The 23,657-nt window shown below is 43.2% G+C and overlaps 1 protein-coding gene across 1 annotated transcript in view; it reads left to right on the top strand.

The window, feature by feature from the left end:
• Window positions 1–3,609: 3,609 nt before the first annotated feature.
• Window positions 3,610–23,657, top strand: part of NAV2 (neuron navigator 2) — a 203,079-nt gene continuing 183,031 nt past the window's right edge. The window contains exon 1 of the mRNA XM_059475385.1: window positions 3,610–3,867. Within this exon, the coding sequence (XP_059331368.1) occupies window positions 3,610–3,867 (258 nt within the window). The remainder of the gene's footprint in view (window positions 3,868–23,657) is intronic.

The following is a 23,657-nucleotide window of genomic DNA, read 5'->3' as shown; positions in this document are numbered from 1 at the left end:
CTCCTTTTTAAAGGGTACTTACTCCTACCTTAGACACAGAAATTTGGGTGACTCAAAACAGGGAAGGGAAAACTGATTGGACTTTTCAAAGATAAGAGACAAGTTCCCAGATCCCTTTGACTGTCTAAGAGAAGTAGTTTCTTCTAAAAATCCTAGCCTTAAAACTAGATAAAAACTAATTTATTAAGCAATAACAACAACAAAAACAACCCAAAACCAAAAACGCAGACAACCCAAAAACTTGTCAATTCCAAAGACAGCCAAAATTGATGTTGCCAGTCTTTGCAGATAGAGCCTGTATTGTGATATAATTTATGATCTCACGTGACTACACTGCCACTGGATACAGCAGCATTTCAGTGCCATTATGCTGGGATGTTTAGATATGTAAAGCAAAATATCTATAACATCAAAACTCCCCAGGGTTTAGATGACAAAGGATTATTAGAGGCAAACTATGAGAATCCATGAGAGAAGCAGTAATTCTAGGTCACTCTTCAAATATATTGTCAGGAATTCACATTAAGCTTTGATGAAGAATATGTCCACTGATTTGGCAAAATATCTGTCAGGATCATAGACTGTATTCAGAAGAAATCATATTCAGTAGGTTGGACTGCACACTGAGAAATCAGTAAAACTCCTCTGAGTGTCCAAAGGAACTGTGGAGTATTTAATCCACCATCATCAAAGGATCAGATTCCATTATTGTTATGGGAGCAATGAAATGAATCCTTTTCTTTTGGTCAGATTAACTCCATGGCTTGTTTGGTATCCCATGCCCTAGCCAGTTTTCCAGGATAAAAACAGAACAACAAAAACTGGCAAGTTGGGTGCAGCAGGGACTGGTGGCATGAACCTCATAAATGTGTAAGTGAAGAACAGAGCATAAAGCTGTCAGTTAGATCTTCTAATAGCTTTTAAACCTTACTGTATTTTATTACAGATCTAAAATTAGCCTGGTTTTCAGGCCTGGATCTTTTTCAAGATGTTCTTACTGGAGCCCAACCTTCCCTAAGCCAGCAGGGCTGAGTTCTCAGCATGGAACGATGGAAATGGTGTTGGAGCATCTGACACATTTCTGCTCCAAGGACTACCAGTCCTCTCAGATGGTAAATTTACATTCTTTATCGACTTGTAGGGTTTTGAAGTGTTTTATATGGCTGTGTTTAAGCTGACATTGTGGACAGTTATGGCAGAACATTAGAAGACTTGTCTTGGTGGGATCTCAGTGAGGTGGATCATGAGGAACATGTGCTTTCCCATGTGAAATTGGTGGATAAAGAGATTGAGGTGGAAACAGTTACTTAGAAAAACAGCTACCATAAAATTTACCCTTCTGCATTTACTACAAAACAGCCAGCAGAAGTGGTACACGTGGAAGCAGAATTGCTGAAAAATCCCAACAACAGCCAAGACTGAACATGTGAGCTTTGTGTGGGAACTTGAATTACATTTTACATTGCAATGTTAGAGGAAGAATAGTACTTGATAATAAGTAGAGCACAGTTTCTGACTTCAGTTTTTATTTCTGCCACTTGGTTGCTGTGTAACCTTGGGTAAGTCATTGAGGATGGCATCTGCAGAAGGATCCAGCAGTGCTGTCTTTCACCCTGGAGACACCTACAATGCAATCCAAAAAATGCCTCCTTTTTCTGTCTGAAAGAGTCTCAGCTGTAAAATCCTGAGGTTTGCTCATGTAAAAGTTCCTGAAAAGACTGAGTGTTAAATAGGAAGGTCCCAGCTCCCCTTGCCATGAATGATTGAGCGTGATTGAGCCTCCCTTCCCCAAGCACAGCTCACAGCCTGGATGGGGCAGGGGCAGTGGGGCTGGGCTTCCTCTGTCCTGATGAATCGCTTCACCCAGTGTGTATTTCAGACATTCAAGTGCAGGTTCATTGCTTCTCTGGATGCCCTGGAAGTGTTTGAGGCTGGGCTGGATGGGGCTTTGAGCAGCCTGGACTGGTGGAAGGTGTGCCTGCCCACTGTCTTTCTCATAGTGAGGGACAGGTCAGAGCCTTAGCCGGGCGCTGTGGCACTCTATGTCCTGGGCTGAGCCCCCCATGCAGTCCAAGGCATCGCTTGGTGCCTTGATTTGGGATATCAGTCTCCCCCCGGCCGGGATGGTGCAGGTGTGCACAGCAAGGGGAACGTGTGCAGCTCTGCAATGGGTCAGGATGGGCAGGAATCCGGGGCTTGTAAGGGATCCCGGCAGCATGGGGAGGAACCTGCGACACCGAGAGCCTCCCCAGAGCCAAGAGTTGCTATAATAGGGCCGGATTACTCACTGTGCTTATTCAAATTCCTGTTGATGCTGGCAGCGGGAGTTTTTCCCGAACGGCCACGAACAATAAGTCACCTCCAGGTGTTTTGATTTGAATTTGTTTGGTTTTTTTTCAAATTTCAAAAAGAAACCGATCCCCGGCTCGGTCCGTGCCGCGCCCCAGGAGCATCCATCCATCCATCCATCCATCCTTTGGAGCATCCATCCCTCCAGACCCCTCCGCCGCTCCTCCCCCTGCGGAGAGAGAGGGTGCGATTTCTTTATTTATTTATTTTTTTTTTTTGTTGCTGGTGCTGGGAGCGGCAGGGCCAATCGGGGCCCGCCCTGCCCGCTCGGTGCCGGGCTGCAGCCGCCTCCCTCCGTCCGTCCGTCCGTCCGTCCGTCCGTCGGTCCGACCCGCCCGTGCCGGCGCCCGGGCTGCGGGAGCCGAGCGCGCTGCACTGCGGGCGGGACCGTGAGCTGTGCCTGCTGCTCTCCCTTCCCGCTCCGCGCTGAACCGCTTTCATTTTTAATCCCGCTTGTTTTTACCCCCTCCCTCCCAGGTTTTTATGCTCAGCACTAGGGGAGCCGGGAAATTTTGTGGCCGCTGATGTATTTTGATTTAAAAATCGCTGTCAGCGGACGTTTCTCCTTCTGCTCCGGCATCGTTGTCCTGTTCACAGCTATTTAGGCTTAAGGAGCTTGATTCTCTAAGGCTTGTATCCAAGGGCATCAGTCATTAACACACTGAGCTACATCTGCTTCTTGGCTAAGGCTGAAGAAGGACATCTTAAGCTGGAAATCCTGCTCGCTCACTCTCTAGTGCTTACGGAAGGGGAAGCATATGCAGCAGCAGGTTCCTTTTTTTTTTTTTTTTTTTTTTTTTTTTTCCCCCCAAAGGCTGCCTCACTTTGGAGATGCAGTGACAAGATAATGGAGTGAAAGTCTTTCATTTCCAGGCAAGAAAATTGCAGGAGTCAGATAGAGAAAGGAAGGAGCAAGTTACATAGCAGAAATAGGAAAGAGGACAGTGGTAAGGAACTGAAAATAAAATTAGAGGAAACAGGTGGAAGGCTGGCATAAAGCTGGGAGATATTTTGGACTGGAAGTGGTGTGTTTTTTCTTCTTTTTTTTTTTCCTTTTTTCCTTTTTTTTTTTTTAAGTTTTTTTTTTTAATTGGTTTTATTGTTGATTTTAAATTCTAAGCTGATTTTGGAGCTCTCTGCAGTAACCAGGCTGCTTTAGAGCAGAGCAGCTTCCCCAACGTGTCATTTTCTCTCTCCCTGCCTGCTGTCTCTGCTGTTGCTGCTGCTGACAGAAACGTGTTAGGAAAGCAGAAAGAGAAAATGCCAGCCATCCTGGTAGCCTCCAAAATGAAATCGGGACTACCTAAACCCGTCCACAGCGCTGCTCCAATCCTGCATGTCCCGACAGCCAGGACCATCCCACAGCCCTGCTACCTGAAGTTTGGGAACAAGGTGGAGGTGACGAAGCCATTGTATTCCAGCCAGATTCCTCTCAAATCATCCAGCGGACAAGAAAACGCGGGAGACGGCCTCCCAGCGAGGAAGAGTAGCTCGGTAGAAAATGGATTTGACACACAGGTTAGCAGGCACCGAATGCTGGGGCGGTGTATGCGAGAATTTATGTCTGTGTTGAGTGTGCAGCAGGATTTCTGGGGTAAATAGCATGGGATTGCAGGGAAGGGATGTGTGTGTGTGTGTGCCAACATCTGTCTGCAGTGGTGGGATGTTTTATGTTGCACACAGTGGCATGTGTAATTCTGTCAGCGTGATGGAGCTGATGGGGGTGCTGAGGGCTGGGGCTGCGTGTGCTGCTTGCCTGTGCTGCCTTCTCCATTGCCTCTGTTTGAACCGAGGGGGGGATTTGCAGGAGGGAGATGGTGGAGATGGTGTTTGTGGGGTGTGTTCTTTGTGTGCTTTCTGGAGGTGCTAAGTGTGAGGGCTGGCTCGTGTGCCTGGGCTGGGGGAGGATTGCTGCTTGTCATGGATGTGTTTTGTGTTCGGTCATGGACTGTACCAGAGCACTAGCTGTGTGAACGTTCTGTGGGGAGTGAATGGGAACCAGTGCTTGATGCTAGATTACAATATGCATGTCATTCAGTGCAGCTAAATTAAACAGATTATGTAGGAAATGAATACTAAAGTGGAATTGCCTGCATAATGCTATATGTGCGTGACATCATAGATGCAGCACATCAGCAGTACACACATTTTAGGTTTCCCTTTAACCCGTGTCAGCCTTCTAATGTGTTTTTATATGTGCTGCTTGCTGTACAGGGAGGAGAGACGCCGTTGCTGAAGTGGTTTGATTTCTGTGGTTGTCGGTGTGGCTGGGGCTTTGCAGCAGCGTGGGCACAGCGTGTGTGTGGCTGTGATAGGGAGGGAGCAGAGCAGATGGGCTGCTGCAGCAAGCACAATTGATTGCTGTGCTCCAGAGATGGCTCTATGGCCCTGGGATGTGTTTTGGCAACAGCCATATACGTTACACGCTGCTTCTGCCCATATCTGAGCCCGGTGGAAGGTGATACCATTGTGCTGAGAGAGGGAAATGATGACAGAGACTCACCTGGGTTTTTTTTTTCCTTCTTTGAGGAATAATGGATCATCCCTACCACCTAGATTGTGAAATGTGTGGCCTGGTAACCCTGTTCCCTTCAGACAAGCGTGCCTGCTGATGGGGCGTGTTTGACCGCATGCCCTGATTTCAGGATATGCTGCACTTTCCCTGCTGGTAGACAGGGTGACGTACTGGGCTGCTCAGGCCAGACAGATATGACTGGAGCAGTTCCTGAGGGACTGAGAGCAGGAAAAGGAGACAGCCAAGCAGGGATGGAGGGCAGTGGCAGCAGACGGACCAACCTGTGCATCACGTCTTGCCCTGACCAGATAATCAAGTGCTCTCTCTCACTCGCGCCCGAGTCTGTCCTTGTGATTATGAAACGTCAGCAAAATCTCATTATCTGCTGCCCTTTCTCTCACACATGCCAGGGTTTCTGCAGGGAAATCCACATTGCTGAAAAAGTGGTTGTTACTCAGAAATACTTTCCAATCTTGTAACAGATTATGCTCACGGAGATCTGCCAGTGGGAGGCTTTGCAGCACTAAGGGCAACACTATGGTGGTTTTAACCCTTACAAGGATGTGGAGCAAACCCCATTTTTTGTAGCCTGATGATGAAAGGGTTTTGATGCTAACTTGTTATGTTTGAACAGGGAAAGATTTTGGCTAAGGAAATGTCAGATAATTTTACATTTTTGATTTCTTCAGCAGCAGGAGAAATCTTAAGCTTTGCATTCTCAGTAATCTCTGGCTGGCAGTCTGAGCAGATGACCAGCACCTTTTAATTTGTGAACCAGTGAGGCTTTTTTCACTACCTACTATCCTGAATAAACACAGTCATTTTTTTGTTGTTCAGCAGTTTTGCTGATCCTTTGAGCTTTGATCTTTCTGCCCACCAAAGCATGCAGGGTTTTGCCATTCAAGGTGGTAATTTGGAATGGCAGTCCATATCTAGAGGGAGATTTTTCCAGATGTGTTGTGTCAAGGGCACTGTTCATTCCTTTTCCAACTGTTCCTCTCTGCCAAGGAAGGAGGAAGAGGATGGATGGACAGCTGCCAGCTGATAGCTCAGCAGCTGGAGCTTTTATCTTGGAAGACCTTCAGCTATATTCAGGTACAAAAGTGCTTTCTGATAATAACCATGGTAAGGTTTAGGCTTGAACACCAGGTCTGAATAGCTTGAGAGTCTGAGGGTGATCACTTTGCTCCTCTGGGGGGTTTGTCTGAAGCACCAACGTGACCCTCACCATTTTATTGGGCAGGCACCTGGCACCTCCTGTGATATTCTTACAGTAGGAATTTTAGTTTACATCCACAAGCTGGACCATTGCCCAGTGTTTTGGCTCCTCTCCTCTGTAGATCTTGGTCCCTCTGCAGAATTTTCAGCCCACAAGAAAGGACATCCTCCTGTGTGGGTGGAGGGAGAATGAGAGAGAGATTGTGTCACTTGGACTAATTCTCTTGGTTCTGGGAGTATTTCAGGGAGTTGTTCTTAATCCTGTGGAAGTGAGTCCTTTTTGCACTACATAGTACCAAATTTAGTGGCTTATTGGACTGATTGTTCTGTAGAAGAGTCTAGAGCACAGTCCAGAAGCCAGCCTATGGGGATACCATGTTCTCATGCTGGGTTAGCATGTTTCAAGCCACTTACACACCACTGCAAAGCTTCATGAGCTTTCTTGGTGCCAGGTGGTACCTTTCTAGAACCTGATTCTTCAGAGAACGTGAGCACTGCAGGTGGTATTCATTAAAGCACCAATTATTTTAAAAAACCTGCTGAAATTCAAGATGTCCCACTCATAAATGTGATATCAGTGAAAACTTCTAAATGTTTTGCTGATTTTGTTCCTCTTGACATGGTTTTACGTGTGTTAGCTGGATTTTATATAACTGGAAGTTTTGTGTCTTAAGGCTTTATAAGGGCAGTGTGTTTTAAAATGCAGTGCAATTTATAAAAAGCACACTTCAGAGTATTTCAGGGGCACTTTCCAAAGAAAGGCCTGAGAATTTTAGCATCAAGCCCATTGTAAATGCTAGTCGGAAATCTTAGGTTGATGAATCATGGCAGTATCATTCCTATTTTACTGTTACTGATATACACACTCTATTTTTCCATATTAAATCCCCTGTGTTGTGCACAACAGTATCTGACTGTTGCACTGGTGCTTATTTTGTCTAATTTGAAAACACCGCCAATAAATTGTACTACCCATATTTAGAGAGAATTGTTTTGGAAATATTTAACTTTGTTACCAGAGAAACTTCTGTTGAGCAGATAGCAAGATTCTCATCTCTCATCTACAGCAGGGTATTTCTCAGTGGTTCTGAGAAAGTCGGATGCATTTGGCGACTAAATTTGCATTAGTTGTTTAAGAAAGAAATCATTGCCCATTAGGAGTCCATGGCTGGGTGTAATTGTTCATGCAGATGCAAGAAGGAAGATGCCATTTTGAATATCACTGAAGGAGAAAATGGATTTCATTACTGTGTTTATTGCTGCTATATTTTATTCTCCAAATTCTTGATTTTCTTTCTCCAGAGAACCTGAAAAATAAATTAAAATAATCACTGTTTGTACCTTCAGTAACTAAGCAGCACTAAAGGCATCAGGACCTTGCTAAATGGTTGGTCCCACCCTTCCACTAAAACACTTGCGAGTTAAGAGAGATCTATTTAACCTGGGTTTAAAATATGTGTGTTCAGCAATTACCTGTAATTGTGCTTTGTTTGGCTGGGAGGGGAGGGGCTAGGAATTGGTATTTCTTTGTAAACTTCTTTGCAATGTTCATTTGCTGAAAACTCTCCTGGTGGACCTGGCAGGCAGGTGATGACAGAGTGTGATGTTCTCCCTCACTTTTCTCTTTCACTGCACTAGGCAAAGCCCAGGATGTCTACAATTCTTGCAACTCCTTGTGCTGTCTACAGAGCTCTTCTTAGTTTCCCTATACCCTTTTTTTTTACTAATTCTGTTTAAAAGTGGTTAGATATTGTCTGAAATCAAGCTGCCTTGCTCAGCTGGGTTTTTCTTCATATTGCTTTCCCAGTTAGTGAAGATCTTGTTGAGTTTGGCAGCCTGGATCTGGGGTGGTCTAGTTCTGGAGTGTTCTAGATGTCCCTATTTTCTAGTCTTACACTAGATTTTTTTGCCTAGTGATTCTTTCCTAATTTTTCAAGACCATCTACACCTGGGTTGTGTTCCAGAACATTCGCCACACCTGTTGAGGTTAAAACCATCTCTGTTTTTGGCCTCATTGCCCATTCTGTAGTCCAAGTAATGGCAAGGGTATGGAAGGTCTGTCACAGCTCCCTGACAGGGATGGAGTGGACAGGCTTTCCCAGGCTGGTGGCACACTGCTGGCACATTCCAGGCAGTTCAGCCAGCTGTGCACTGCTCTCAAACTGAGTAACTTCACAGGCTCCTCTAGTGTTTTCCCAAACCTCAAATTTAGGCTCACATCAGGTGTTTGATGAGCCACGTGTGACCCATGCTCTGTGGGCTCTCAGTTGTCTTCTCTGCCTCACTCCCCTTGTGCCCATGCCATTAGCAATGCAAACAAAGCCACACAGTTCAGATATTAGTAATTATTTTTCTGTATTTTATATAACTTTAACTGTTTAAACCTCCATATCTTCACTATCTTGCCAATGTGAAGCTTCACAGACAGAAGGATTAATGGAGCATATTGCAGGGAAGTGATGCCTTCCCTTCTGACGTGCATTAGCTGTTTTTGTGTGTGTTTCACAGTTCTCATACCAAACCAGCTTTTAGAAGGGATAGGAATCAAGCAAATCTTTATCTGGACCCAGTTTAAACTCAGATGAACATCAGCTGGTTTCAGTGCCATTGCATGAGCTGCCTCAGTCGTGTGAAATTTGGTCTCGCTATGACTGCTGAGCTAATTATGAATGAAATTACGAGAAATGTGGTCAATCAGACTGATAACTTTCACATAAAAGATTGCTTTTTGCAGCTGGAAGAAACACAATGGAGTCATGTTTAGGATATGAACAAAGGATAGATTTTACTGAAGTTGGGCGAAGCTGAGGAAAACTATAGATTCAGACTATCAAAATACATAAGCACAAAATAAATTTGAAATTGGTGCTGATGAGCTTGTTGGTATGATTATAGTTATGTACCTAAGTCATTCTTACAAAAAAGCCTGTGCTGGATCTTTATGATGGATTTTTATTTTTTACACCCACTGTAAGCAATTTGAGGCCACTAAGTAGCCAAATTCTTCTTCTATTTACAATTGCTGTTGGTTTGATCTGTTTCTAAATACATACTGAAAAACATTTCATTGTTGGAGGGCGGGGGAGGGTTTGCTCTGGATGAAATGTTCTCAGGTAGAAAACAAGATAACAATTCCCAAGTTGTTGTACTGTGATTATTAATATGGGTTTTTCAGTGATTTGTCTTTTGCTATAAAGAGCTACCTTTTCTGAAGCCTTGCATTTGAACAGCAGGTGTAACGTTGCACTATGAGTTCAGGAGGTTCTTTAAGCATTGGGTTTTCATTTAGAATGTACAAAGGGTTACTTTGCATAAAGTAACTTTGTTCAAAGCACCATTTGTTTTTTTATCGTATTGGAAAATGGTTTTTTTCTCCCTCTTACTTGTGACAGTCTATCTATCTGTCTGGCTTGAAAATTTGAATATGCTTAACCTAAAGCACCTTAGAGGTAGTGATATTGTTCTTATTTTTTGGAGAACATTTGTGAAGTGGATGGCTAAGGCACAGAGAAATGTAGCCAAGGTCAGAAAGTCTGCAGCTCTACAGAAAATTACTTGCTGGTCCCTTGATGCTAGATTATCTTTCTCCTTTGCAGCTACTTGTTAACAGCTCAAAATGGTCATGCATATGGTGTCCATGTGTTCTCCTTCTGTCCTTGGAACTGTTAGTTCACTCCATTAAGTTGAATTTCTGAAGTGAACACTCTCACTTTTTTGTCCCTGCTTTAGCAAGTGATTTTTATCACCTTCTGCTGTGACACCAAGCAGAAAGAGGTACAAGCATATTGATAGAGAAGAACAACAGATAATGCTTTTGAAATCTGCTGGCGCTGAACCTGAGCTGTAGTTCTCAAAAAGAAAAAAAATCTGATTATAAAAAAGTCTGATAAACAAATAATTAACTTTCCCCAAGTTTCAAGTATCTAGGAAGTATAAAAAAAAAAAAAAAAAAAAAAAACCCACCCCAAAACCAACACTACTTGTGCTCTTTTTGCCTGTCCAGAGGGTATCAGAAAAGAAAACCTTTATTTACTGAGATAGGTGGATTAAGTCCTGGGTTTTGGAAATTAAGGATTGGTATTGGCTGGTTTTAATTTACTTTTAAGAGTCCTTTGAGAAACATTGTCTGCTCTGCAGTTTTACTTTCCAGATTGTCTCACCACTAGATTTAAATCTCTGAACAATTTGTAGAGAATTTTAATGCTTCTAGCCTAAAAGTTCCCTCTTCTTACCAAAGTGGAAGAAATTAAGGAGGTGCTTAAATCAATAATTATTTTGCTTGAACTTTCCAAGTTTGCAACAGGATAAATATTGTAAGTGCTGTTTGAGAAGAAATATTTGTGAATTAAGCAATAGCTGGGCCTTTAATTGAAAGGTGTGTGCTCTGCTCTTGACCTTTTTTCCCATTTATTTTTTTGCTTCTTGAAGCTTTGGAGCTAAATCTTCTACTTTTTATTTTGGTATAAATCAAAAGATGCTCTGAAGATTTTAACCCATTAATCTGTTTTTTTCTTTGCAGCAAACTGTAGAATCTCATTTTCCTGAGAAATTCACCTGGCTAAAAATACCCTGCTTTAATATTATTTTTAGAAACATCTATATTTGAAGTATATAAATGGTTAGCTATGATGTGTATTATTAGACATGAACGGTTGGTACATTTTGTAACAGGAAGCTGCTGGTTTTCCATTCACCAAGAACTGGAATTCAGTCAAACACTTGGCACTTAGTTGTATGCCTCTAATTTTATCTGTAAATTGTTTTTTTCTGAAATAGTTTGTGGAAACAGTCTCAGTTTCTTCAGTTTTGCAAAGGCATGGAAATAACTGCTAAAACTTAAAACAAATAAACCACCTATTAAAATAAATGAGAAAACAGGTCACTTCTTATTTTAAAACAGGCTGAAATCTGAAGATTTCTTCTGATTCCACCTTTTTTTTTGCCTGTTGAAAGTATTTTTAGTTGTGTTATCCTTGGATTATTTTTCATTTTAATTTTGGGTTATTTCAGAATTGGAAGCAATGTGTGGGAAAACAATGCCTGAGAGAGAAAGGTATCCAACTTCTGTATTTGAAAATTCACTTTTACCAGGACTTTTTCCCCTGTGCATGTTGAGTTTTGGACTGCCATAACATCATGTTTTGACAGTGCCTTGTGTACTTGCATTTTTTAGCTTGTGTTCATCCCTTGTCATGGATGTTAATTCCTTTTCCTTGCATGGATTTTTTTGTCTCTACAGCGGTGGCTGTAAGTTGCCATATCCTCTCTTTCTCAGTGGGAAGGAGTCTCCCTAAGTGTCTTTATTTTACCTGTCCTGCCACTAGTCTTGGTCCATTTCTTCTGTCTTGTTCCTTGTGTGATGACAGCCATGGTATGATCCAGAAGTGCCTTGGCTTTGCTGTGAAGCAAAGAGAAACCCGGAGATGTTTGTCTCACCTGCTGAAGAAAGCGAGCCTGTCCTGCACATCCAGGCTTTCTCCTGAAGTAAATAATCCATAAATAAATAAGCAGAAACCCTGGACCAGCCCTTGGCAGGCTGCCTGGCTCTCTGGCTGCCGCAGTAGCTCCTCTCAGTGCTGGGGTGCTGTTGGCTTGGTTGTCCTTTCTCCAAGCAAAGGGACTGACCCAACTTCCCCGATCTTTGCATGTTCTCCCTCATCTCCCAGATAACCTTGTAGGGGCTGGCAAGGCCTTTTAGCCAAAGGAACTGGATTTCTCTTCAGAGTTGTTTAGGAAGAGCATCCTCTGGAGCAGCTGTCTGAGGACACCCATGCTTTACTCTTGGGAGAAGTGTGTGACAGGCTGGAATTGTAATTTTATGTATTTTTTGTCTCATGGAGCGACATTCTCAGTCGTGAGAGCTGTTGTAGTAATACCTTTTTGTTTCACACAATGAGGGGGTCTTCCCTGATAGGATTGCTTATCTTCTGGAAATGCTGACCGAAAATTATTGTCTTATCTTTTTCTGCCATCTATTAGTTCTATATACTTACATACTGGTAGAACAATATGAATACCCTGGTGGGATTTCGTGTTGCTGATCTAGCTTGTGTGATATTTCATGGTGAATATGGGTGCTAAGACTTTGTTATACTTGCATATCTTGAGACAGGTGTTGAGAAGCAGATTCCTTTTCCTTCAGCCATCTCCTCTTGGAAACCACAGGTAGTTTCAGTACTGGCATTTTGATCCACCATGATCGATGTGCAACTTTGATTGCAACTGGTGGAGACATTATTTAATGGATCAGTCTGGTAAGACAAATTTGATTCAGTTTTAACTTATTCTCCATTTGCCAGAGACGTAAGGATATTTAAGTCTACAAAACTAATGGAAAAATGTCATGTGTTGTGTCAAGATCAAATGTGCATTGACCATTTGATGCAATTGTTTAGAAATTAAGCTTTTCTTGCTCAATAACCAGAGGTCAGTCTGCTTCCCAGGACAGCCACATGTATTCCAGACTTGTCTGAGGCTTAACTGGGATGGATTATTTTGGGAAGGAGTATTTTTGGCATCAGTGCATCTTGCTCCTCTGGGATGGGCTCTGGAGCACACAGGGGTCTGGTCCTCCAGGGTAACGTGCCAGCTGGGCACTGCCAAAGAAAGCTGCCAAAAAGGGGCCAGGTCCTCTAGTGTGGAGCTGGAAAGGGGAGGCAGCAGCATCCCGTTCATTCCTGTGGAGCATCTCCAGGGGAATTGTGATGAATTTCCTTTATTTCACTGAATCAAACCTATTTGTGCTCTTCAAGAGGAAGAGCAGTGGTTGCCTAGGATCCTGTTTCCAAGCAGTCAGATAGCAGCTTTCCACACTGCAGCAATGTAGATTTTCCTTTCCTTTCCTGCCTGTAAGAAGCCTTTTGGCCCTCCCCTAGGAGGGTTGGGACATGTAGGCTGATGCCACCAAGATGCAGTATGGTGTGGTGGGATGTCATTGCCCCTGGGTCACCACCGCTGCTGGGTTGGTTCATCAGGTTGGATAGCAAGGCTGCTTACCTTATTTTTAACACAGACATGAATTCCACCTTTCCCTTGTTGAGCAGGTAGACAAGGAACCTGAAATAATGTTTTTAAAAAGTCTGTGGAACTCCTGGACTTCTTAATAGCAGATCCTTCACTCTCCTTTCACCGTTTCAGCTTTGTGCTGAAACTTAATCTCTTGGCCACAGCAGTGTGAACTAAGGAGGATTTAGCCCTCTGTATTGCCTCCTGAATGCTCTCAGATTCAGCAGAAGAGGGGTTTGTGTTGGATAAACACAGATTTTCATCTCTTCCCTTCACAGTCTGAGAAATGTCCCCTAGTGTTGGATGTGATGGAGGGGACTGATGCCACCCTTGGCTGCTGTGTCAGCATTTCTGGGCCAATGGCCTGTCAGATCCACTCAGTGTTTGTTGTGCAGCATCAGGCAAAGACAAATTTGAAATTTCAGTGTTCCACTGGCAAATAGTTGAATTTTAAATATTTTCTCAGTGGTTCTCAGTAGTGTATATAAATGAGTTTTCAACAAATAAAAGCCCCAGGCTTTCTGTGCACATGGGGCACGTTTTGGTCATGCAGACAGTACCTGTGGTGGAAGGAGGCTCTTGCAAACCATCCTGTGAGTAGCTGCAGCATCACTGAGAGCCACTGCCTGCCCTGCCTCCTCTGTGGCAGCAGCTGAAATGGCAGGGCTTGCTTTGGCCAGCACTGCATCCTTCACAGCAATGCTGTACATGCTGGGCTGAAAGGGACGGGAGCTCAGCTCATTTGCATGATTTAAAATGCCAGCTCGGTTTAATGTAGAGCAGCTGGTATATGCTTAACTCCTTCAGGAGAAAACTTAATACCAGCAGATCGCATTATCCAGGGCTGTGCTCCACGCATTTATTTCTTTATCTATTCCTTCTCCTCGCCGCCTCCCAGAACCTTGTAAAGATTTGTAAAGATTGTTTGTGCATGGCTGGCAAAGGGCTCACTGCTGGCATTTCTGTCGCTCAGAGTTCACCAAGCAATTGGTCTCACCGTGTGACAAATACTTGTTGCAGCTCCTGAGCATCCACTTACTCACTGACCTTAGCAGGCAGGACTCTAAATTAAGATTGTGTCATGGTGAAGGGTGGTGAGATTAGTTGGAAGAGGGACAGGTGTAGAGGCCTGGATTATGTGGATTACTGCATACTCAATTTCTTAGGGTTAAATTTCAAGGTTGAAAATGGCTAATTCCACACAATTATGGAATTAGGATGTGCTGTGCTGCCCCGGCAGCCAGAGTCAGCTTGTGAGGGAAGGAGGACTTGGAGGATCAAAGAATTCCTTTGCTCTCCTGCAATAATTAGCATAACCTCAGTGAGAGGATGGAGGGAGCATAATCTTTTAATACCAACCTTTCTCAAAATTGACCTTGTCACAGGCAGATTCAGCCTCTCTCAGAGAGACAGATGTGTGGTAGAGTCACTTTTACTGCATCAGAAATGCTGGCACAGTATCTCATCCTCTGCCAAAATTCTCTTTGCCTTTCCCTGGGTGATCAGCCTCTAATGCCAAAGGCTCTAAACGTGCCTTTGGGTGAGCTGTGGGATATTGATGGATTTCACAGAATCAGGGCTTCCTCAAGGCACATACAATGGAGTGTTCCCTTCCTCTGGAAATGCTTTATTCTGTCGAGCTCGAGCTGAATTTTCTCTTGAAACAGCACTTTCAAATGGTCACTTTGGAAGAGCCTGATCAGTTTCCAGTGCAAGCCATTAAACTGGAGATAAAATGTGTTAGGTTCTTTTGACACGGGTAAGTCCTTAAGGGCTGCATCTCAAATTTGAGCGTTTCTATTGCCCTTTGTAAACCTTTGGGGCAGACAATACTGTGTAGTTACTTGGTTGATATCAGTGCTGTGTTTGGTGGGTGGGACAGGAAAGTCATGGGGTGCAGGAGAAAGGACAAGTCTTCCCTAATGAAAACTGATTATTGTCATTTTTTGTTGTGAAAGGGAAACCTCTAAGACGATGACCTCCCATAATCTTCTTCCATGAATGCAGGAAAGATAAATTGTCTTTGGTGATGAAATATTTAATTCTTTCATCTTCTGTGGTCCCTGTGTAAGGTCATTGGTGTCCCTGCATGCTGAGGAAGATTGTAGCCTGCATTCTATAGGCAAATTATTGATGTTGTAGAGTATGCATATCACAACTAGGTTGAACATCAGGATGTTTTTGATATGTAATATGCAAATAAATTCAGCCATCTGAGAAAAAGCCTTTACTCTTGCAAGCTGAAAATACAGTTAAGCAACATGTATCCATCTTTTAAATAGACAGAAACCATTTTGTGAGACAGTTTAGAAGGTTCCTTTCTAGCTGAGCTGGAGCAGTGTGGTTTAATAATTGGTTGTCAGGGACCAGGTCAGAGCTTGGAACAAAAGAGGCTATTTGTGACCTGACTGCAGGTTTCTGGAACAGGAACAAATTAGCCAGCTTTTCATTTATGCTGTGTGAGAGAGTGTCTGTGAGTTTGTAAATCCTCACCAACCATGTCACTTGGGTGTCTCAAGTATTGTTTGTTTTCTTTTTATAGCTAAGGGATAAGTTTAGTTATTTTAATGCTTTTCCATTGGTTAATACAAACTTTTCAGGGATCCAAGCCTGACCTCTAATTTTTATTATTATTCATTCCTTGCTATTTTCCACCACAGATATTTTTATTTTGCTGTTTTTAGGACTTTTCCAACTGGTGGGAAGGTTAGGAAAGCCAGTTCCAGCAGACTGGACATGCTATGAACCAGCTTGAAGAAACGATAAGAGGAGTTTCTATTGCACCACCCTCATTTTGAGCCGCCTTTCTGGCAGGAGGGGTTTCAGTCCCAAAGGGCAGGGAGGATGCAGGGTGAGGAGTCTGAGAGCCACAGGCCACCAGCATCACTGTCACCCCTCGCTGCCTGCTGCAGTTTGTCACCACAGCTCCCTTATCTCACAGCTGTTCTGCAGAGATAAATCCACTGTAATTCCAAGCAGCTCAGGTAAAGTGATACCTGGAGCCACGGATTACCTTAAATAGCTAACTGTGGGACTTCTAAACCTTCATGCATGTGTGATCTGTTATTTTCTTACTGATCTTTCTTCTTAAGGTAATACTTGCATCAAAGCAAGAGGTACTTGATTTGAAGTCCTCTTCAGCAACGATTTATAGATTTTAATAAAACTTGTGAAAATAGAAGTCACATTGTTAGAAGGTTCTCAGCTATAAACAGATATCATTACTTTTGGCTGTGCCTTCTGAAAACAGCAGTTCATCCTTTATTGCTGAAAATAATTTGAAGAGATGAGAATTGAAGAGCTGCTAGCACTATTTCAAATTATAATGAGGAGTTTGTGGGCTCTGGGTTTCCATCTGCACTCCCCTTCTATGCCATCTGCCCATGAGGAAAAAATCATATCAGCTGAGAAAATAAGAGGGTGTCCTGCATTTAGGCATCCACAGAGCCACCAGTCACACATGAAACCTTGTGAGATTTGTAATGGAACCTGAGCCCGTGATGGTGCTGCTCTGAAAAGGAAAAGGAGAATGTATAAAAGGGCCGTTGAGATTCTGTAGGATGAAAAAAGGAGATTTTAAGCCTCATGAAATGCATGATTGACCACTTAGTAGAAGTGAGGGATCTGCAGGGTGTTGATTTGTAGTATGTAAAACAGCTGAGAACTATCTGTGAGGGCTGAGATTATGCTAATTTATGCAGTCCACACTGCTACTGCTGTTTAAAAATAGCTTCTTTTCCAGAGATCTAGAGCTACTGCAGGTTGGCTTTGCATTTAGCTCTGCAGATTTGAGCACAGAACAAAGCCTGACTTATGTGGTCTTGTTATCCCAGAATCGCAGAATAGTAAAGGTTGGAAGGAACCTCTGAAGATCATCTGGTCCAAGGCAGAGAGCAGGTTACACCTGAACAGATCCCCTAGAGCAGGTTACACCTGAACAGATCACCTGGAGCAGGTTACACCTAAGCAGATCACCTGGAGCAGGTTACACCTGAGCAGATCACCTGGAGAAGGTTACAACTGAATGTGTCCAGGTGGATTTTGAATATTTCCAGAGGGGAGCACTGCATCACCTCCCTGGGCAGCCTGATCCACAGAATAACAGAAGATGCTGAGTTGGAAGGGACCCAAAAGGATCATCAAGTCCAACTCCCAACTCTGGACAGGACGCCCCCAGAATCACAGCAGGTGCCTGAGAGTGTTTTCCAAACACTTCTGGAGCTGTGCCAGGCTTGGTGCAGTGCCCACTTCTCTGGGGATGCCACCCCATTCATTGCCACCCTTTGCGCCCAACCTGTGAGCCAGTGGCTCACCCACCACACCATGATTTTGTCCAGAAGGTCACTGTGAGAGGCACCATGGAAAGCGTTACTGAAATCCCAAAAGATTGCATCGGCTGGCTTCCCTTGATCAGCCAGGTGGGTTACCCTGTCACAAAGGAAGCAGGTTTGGTGAGCAGGAAGATGTGCAGTGGTGCAGTGCTTGCTCTGTTCCCCTCTTGGTGGGGCTCCACCACATTGCATTGCTTCCACTCGAGAGGCTGGAAGGGAAATGTTGCCCCTCTGGCTCAGGAATGGCACAAGTATCAGTGGATGCTCTGAACAGCTGCAGAGTTAGGCCTGAGGCTGAATGCTCAAAATAACTGAATCAAATTAAAGAGTGTTTTGGGTTTTTGGTGTCTGGTTTTGTGTTTTGCAGAGCTCAACACCTGTTGCTCAGCTGTGTGGTGCTTGGAGTACCTTGGAGGGGTATTTGGCTCATCTCCTGCCGCTCCTGTCATTGTTTTGGGTGCTTACAAGGAACGAAAAGGCAGGGAGGAGGAGGAACCTCCATGTACTAGTTGAGATTAAACCAGTTTTCAGGTTGTCATTTGGACTAGGTTTCCAATGAGTGTGGGTGAAAATGAGAAATAAGAAATGTATTGCAGCTGGAGGCAGTGGCTAATTTCATATTCTGATTCAGTGTTTCAAATTCTGAAGGAGCTAGAATGAATTTTGCAGTTCAAGTCATAATTTAGCTTTATGAATAGACGTACAGACAATACTGGAACTGAAATTAAAGATCAAAGCAATTTGGGACAAGAAGTCCTAGTGTGTAACTTGCATTTGAGCAGGTGTTCCTATGATAAGAAGATGCTGTGGGTTTTGACTACCAGAATGTAAATCCATCCTAGCATGAACACACTCAGTTTTAAAAGTCTACAGTGATGGGTGGAAGCCAAGAGAATGTAATTCCCCTTCCTCTTTTTCTTTCTACCACTTTCAGTCACATTTCCTTTTCCAGTGCAGGGATGAGACTTGATTCAAAAGCTCTTTTACCAGAAAATCATAGTAGAGAACAGTGGTTACAATGCAATTTTTTCCAGTTTCTCCTTTAGGGTTATATAAAATAGTTTTTGACTCAGGTCAGTGGGTGAGTCCTTGCAGGCCAGAAGAATGGCTGTTAGGGAGGGAATGCTGAGCTGCAAGTTCCTGGTGGTCTGAGGTAATTGAGCACTTAGAACTGTGAGTCTGAAAAGCAGGTGTAGATCAGCCACTTGTTTTTCTTACCTTATTATAATTCCAGAAAGGATTCTGGTGAGGTCAGATCAGAGATGTAACTTTACATATGAATTTGCCTAGGATTATGTTTTTCCTACAGCTCCATTTAAAAAACCTCCACAGATCTGTTTACTAGACTGTTGAGAAGTTTGGAAACTGTAGTCCTGGGATCCTGGATGAAGCCAGATTGCTCTTTGATTTACAGCATTGTCATTCTGTGATTGATGCCTGCAGCTTGTGTTTACAATGGCAATTAATTTCCATGCACCAAACCACCTCTGCCTCTTCCTTGAACTTGAGATGACTGGTAAAGCAAGACCATACAGTCCTAACTCACTTATATAGAGAACTTGATGAAATCTGAAAAACAGAAACCACTTTTTGGATCTAACTTTCTGTTCAGATCCACGCCTGGTGTACTTCTATCATGTCCAGGTTATTAAAAAGTGTTTTTCTTTCTCCTGCTTTTCCATGTATCGTGTGGTTTGGGGCATATATGCAGTGTTTGTACAGGGAATGAGTGGAGTCTTGCATGCTGCTCTCTCCTTGAGCCAGAATACATGGGAGGGGTGTCAGTTTGCAGAAATCAGGGGGATGTGATGGATCTCTGGATGAGGCAGCTATGCCTTCAGCACAGAACAGCAGGGTTTGCCAGATTGGAAGTGTCAGTCCTGGGTTCCTGGGAGCTGCTGAGGTTGGACCCAGGCTTTGGACTAGCTCCTGAGGCAGGAGTAGGTGTCCTTTTTATTTTAGATGCTTAGGCTGACGCTGAGTTTGAGTTATAAAAGGCTGGGGTAGGGCTGAGTGCAAGGGAAAAGGGGAGTGAAGCAGCAGCTGCGCTGTGGGCTGGGTTGGCTGGGCTGCTATTGCCACCTGCTGGTGCTGGGCAGAACCAAAGCACACCTGATTCTCCTCTGCTTTCCCGGAGGAGTTGCGCGGGATTAAGTATCCATGGCCATGGATTGGATTTATTATGGATATGCTTTTATTATAGATAATTCTTTCAATGTCGGGGGGAAAAAATCCGCAGTATTTTATGACTGTCATTCATTTCGGGAATAGATAATGTTGTAAAACAATACATAATTGAGCCTTTCTTTGGGCATCATCATATTCTGAATTGCCAGACACCGGTACGTGTGTGGCTGGAAACTGGCAGTAAGCATGACTGATGAATCCAGAATCTGCCTTTTCTGGTACCCAAAATGGGACAGGAGGTACCGTGGTGTCCTGCCAGCCTCGCAGTGTCTGTCAGGGACACGCTGTGACCTGGTGGCATCTGCTGCACAGCTAATGAGCATCTCTGAATTGCTGCAGCAGGGTCCAGTCACTGCATTACCAGGGCTAATTTGATTACCGTAAGTGATTAGTGTCTTATCTTGCTGAAATTAGTGGATCATTATCAAATGATGACTTTTTGCACATAGTGTGACTTAATTGTCCTTTCATTACAAAGGGTTTTATTGCGATCCTTTCAGCAGGGGAATACAGATTAAGTTGTAGTTACCAAGAAAAAAAGCAGATCACAGTTCAGCCCCTCCTATTCAGTGACAAAGCCACGTTCTGTAGCTTAATCTGTACATTCTGACTCTAGAAAGTGTATGCATCTGCTGAAGCATTCCAGAGCTTTATAGTGTTTCTCAGAGGAGAACTGGCATAGGTTAATTGCTGTGAATCTTGCAGGCAGCACTCTGGAACCAAGATCAGCTTTGTCACATATGGAAATTTGATCTGTGGTAGGGGTCTGACCTAAAAGTCTCTTTCCCTCTGTTGTAGCTGCCATGAACTGTGCCACAAAACTCTGTTTTTTTGGGGGAAGGTGTAAATCCATTAAAGTCACAAGCATTTGCTTGGAATTAGGGCTGAAAAAAATCTGCATTGTGTTGTCAGGTCTGGAAGTTTTCCCTGGAAGTGCTCAAGGCCAGGTTGTATGGGGCTTTCAGCAACCTGGCCTGGTGGGAGTTGTCACTGCCCACTGCCCATGGCAGAGGTGTTGGAACTCGATGGTCTTTGAGGTGCCTTCCAGTCCAAGCCATGGTCCCTCATAATGAAAGAAAAATAACTTTAATGGAGGAAAAAATATTTCTGAAGCAGCTACACTGTCCTTATAGCTATCATCTTTGGATTTCCAGTTTATATGGTAGTGTGAGCCAATTTAACAGGACCTGAAATACAACTAAATGGTGCCCTTGTGTGCAAAGTTCCTTCCCCTGTGAATCTCAAGTGCTAATTTCACCTGGCTCTTTCAAGCCACATTCACATTGTATTTTTGGCTGCAGGGGGGCCATTCTGACTGCAAAGTGTAGTTGTTTTGTGACGTGCTGTTCTGTATTGTTATTGAGGCTTATTAGATTTCTAGGCTTATTAGCAGTAATCATAATTTTGCCTAGAAGCAGTTAAACCAGTAGGAAGCAGAACAGTTTCTGTCAGTCACTTGTTAACAATTTCAGTCATTGATATTCCTTGAAATGGAAGCCAGGCCTTATTTCTCATGTGTGATGGTTGGTTTGTTTTTTCTTTCTTTCTGGTTCATATGTGCTTAATCCTCACAGTATTTCGAAAATGAATTGGATCATGGTGGCACAAATGCTGCTTACAGTGATCCCTGGTTGTAATGTGCAGTGAAAAGGGGTGAAAGGAAATACATTGAATTTGAGGTGTATTTTTTAGTGTTTTTTTGGGGTTTTGTTTTGCAAAGACTTTGTAATGGAACATTTCTAGTCTTTTCTGTCGTTCTGCCAGCACACCAGAAGGTGTTTTAAAGTCATTGTTCTTCCCAGTGTGCTGGTGGGCACCTCCTTGGTCTCCTTCATCCAGGGTTCTGCTCCCCCTGGAAGCAGCAGGTGGGAGGTGCTGACGTGCAGGTGGCTGCTGGAGCTGGTTCAGGATGGTTCAGGTGTGTTTTGCTGCCCAGGTGGGCAGGGAGCAGAGTGCAGCAGCCCTGGCACAGGTGAGGGTGCTGGGCTGTGCCCAGAGGATGCTGCAGGCTCAGGGGTTTGGCTGGGCTGGCTCTTGGTGACAGGTGAAAGTGACTGAAATGAACTTATTTAAGGACACTTTTGTTGGGCTTGCCCTTTGGATTTAAACCCACCTAACATGAGGGTTAATATGTGGCTGAATGTTTTGGGTGGAGACAAAGCCTGGCAGCCCCAGCTCAGGCAGCCAAATTCACCTTTTATGGGGCAGGAATGCTCCGTGTCTGTGACAAAAGGACAGTGCCTTCCCAAACCATGTGAACAGGACACACAACTTTTGGAAGGCATCCTCAGGCAGATGTCTCTTTTTACCTCACTCTCTTCCCTCCTCTTCTCTCTCCTGTTCTTGGGGCTTGGATGGACCAAACCTCAACGTTTCCAGGGCACAGATCAGTGCAGTGCTGCTGCTTTTGGGCCAAGTGCTTGGAGAGCAAACCAAGCAGCATTAATAGTATTTATCTGCAGAGGAAAACTAATAATGGCTGGTTCTCAGGTTTATTTATTTTTCCTATTCACCCTAGTGAAGGGCTGTAACAGTAGCAGCAGAGTCTTTTTTTTTTCCTTGGTCTGTGATTGGAACTCTGTGTAACCAGACTAGAGTTTGGAAACCAATCTTGTTTTCAGAGGCTCCTTTCCTCTGAAAATAACATTGTGCTCACAACTGCCGCATTTTAGGATATTCAGAGCATAGTTTGACACTATTTTAAAATCTCTAAATAGCTTAAAAGCGGTATTAGAACCTCCTCTTTGGGGCATGGTCTGACACCAGTGAAAGAATGCTTAATAAAAATGAGAAATATTTAATTTCATGTAATCAGACAGGTCTGATTCTTTTATACCTTGCAGCTTATGTAATTGCTAGTTACACTAGTTGAATATTAAAGTGAAATGCTAAATTATGTGGTCAAACTAAAAGGCAAAGAAGAGTCAGATCCCATAAATCTTAATTGGATTTTTCTTTTTTTTTCCTTTAGGTATGATATTAAGGTACATTGAGAACAGGCCAGCAATAATTTTTAGTTCTGAGATATAAGCTAGACACACAAGTGATAGGAAATGGTGCAAGTAGGGGGGAAGATTGCCTGGTATTCTAATATGCCTTTATAACTGAAAATCTATTAACCTATTAAGTGAATCCCAGTCAAAATACTGATGGTATGCTCTTAGACAGGCATCTTAAATTGAGGCTGATAACTGAGTTACCTTAGTAAATGCTGATTATTTAGTTCAAGCCAGACTGGGCTGTAGGTCATAGTCTAAATTGGGCCAATCTGGGGAGCAGATTAAAGTAACATGCACTTCTTTGCCCCATCATGAAACTGTAGTCCAATTCTTAGAGTGATTTGAATGGTAATAAAACTCCCTTTGACATTTATGGGGTGAGGATGTGCTCTTTTCAGTAGTGCAATATAAGGTGAACTCAGCAAAATGCTTCTGGTTGTTTACAGTGGGGCATGCTGTAGCTTCTTTTTATTTATTTGCCTCATATTTCTTCATACAGAAGAATAACAGTGCCAGTAAGGCATGGGAGTAATCCTTGATGATGATAGTATATGGGAAAATAATATTAAAGTAAAAACCTACATTCATAGTTCTGTGCTATTTTACTAATCCATTAAAAACACAAACTAAGTTTTGTTAGCAGAATTTTTATGTTTATTTTCAAGCAAGTGATAATGCCTTTAGAATACCAGAAGCATTAATTGGATATCAACTGCAGGGACTAGAAAAGCTTTTCTTGGATAAAACTTGTTTTCAGAACCCCTATCTTAGGCAGCTGATAATTTGTTTACCCTTTAGTGGAAGCTCTGTCTTTTAAAGTAGCTTGAATATGTTGAGATTTGGCTGTCTGTATCCAGCATTGTGAATAAGAATTTGCATTTATATTTGATCCAGCCTAGAGCAGTCTTTCATGATAAATATCATCATCTTCATTTATTTTTTGTTATTACTATTTCTGTTTCTGTCCTCAATTTCAGAGTGCAGGGCAAAATTAGATAAAAAGTAGCTAAGTAATATCTTTAGTTGACTTTTAGACTGCTGCAAACGCTTTTG

The sequence above is a fragment of the Ammospiza nelsoni genome, chromosome 6 (assembly GCF_027579445.1).
Source record: "Ammospiza nelsoni isolate bAmmNel1 chromosome 6, bAmmNel1.pri, whole genome shotgun sequence".
In the NCBI taxonomy this organism is placed as follows: Eukaryota; Metazoa; Chordata; class Aves; order Passeriformes; family Passerellidae; genus Ammospiza; species Ammospiza nelsoni.
This window is presented reverse-complemented; position numbering and strand designations above follow the sequence as displayed.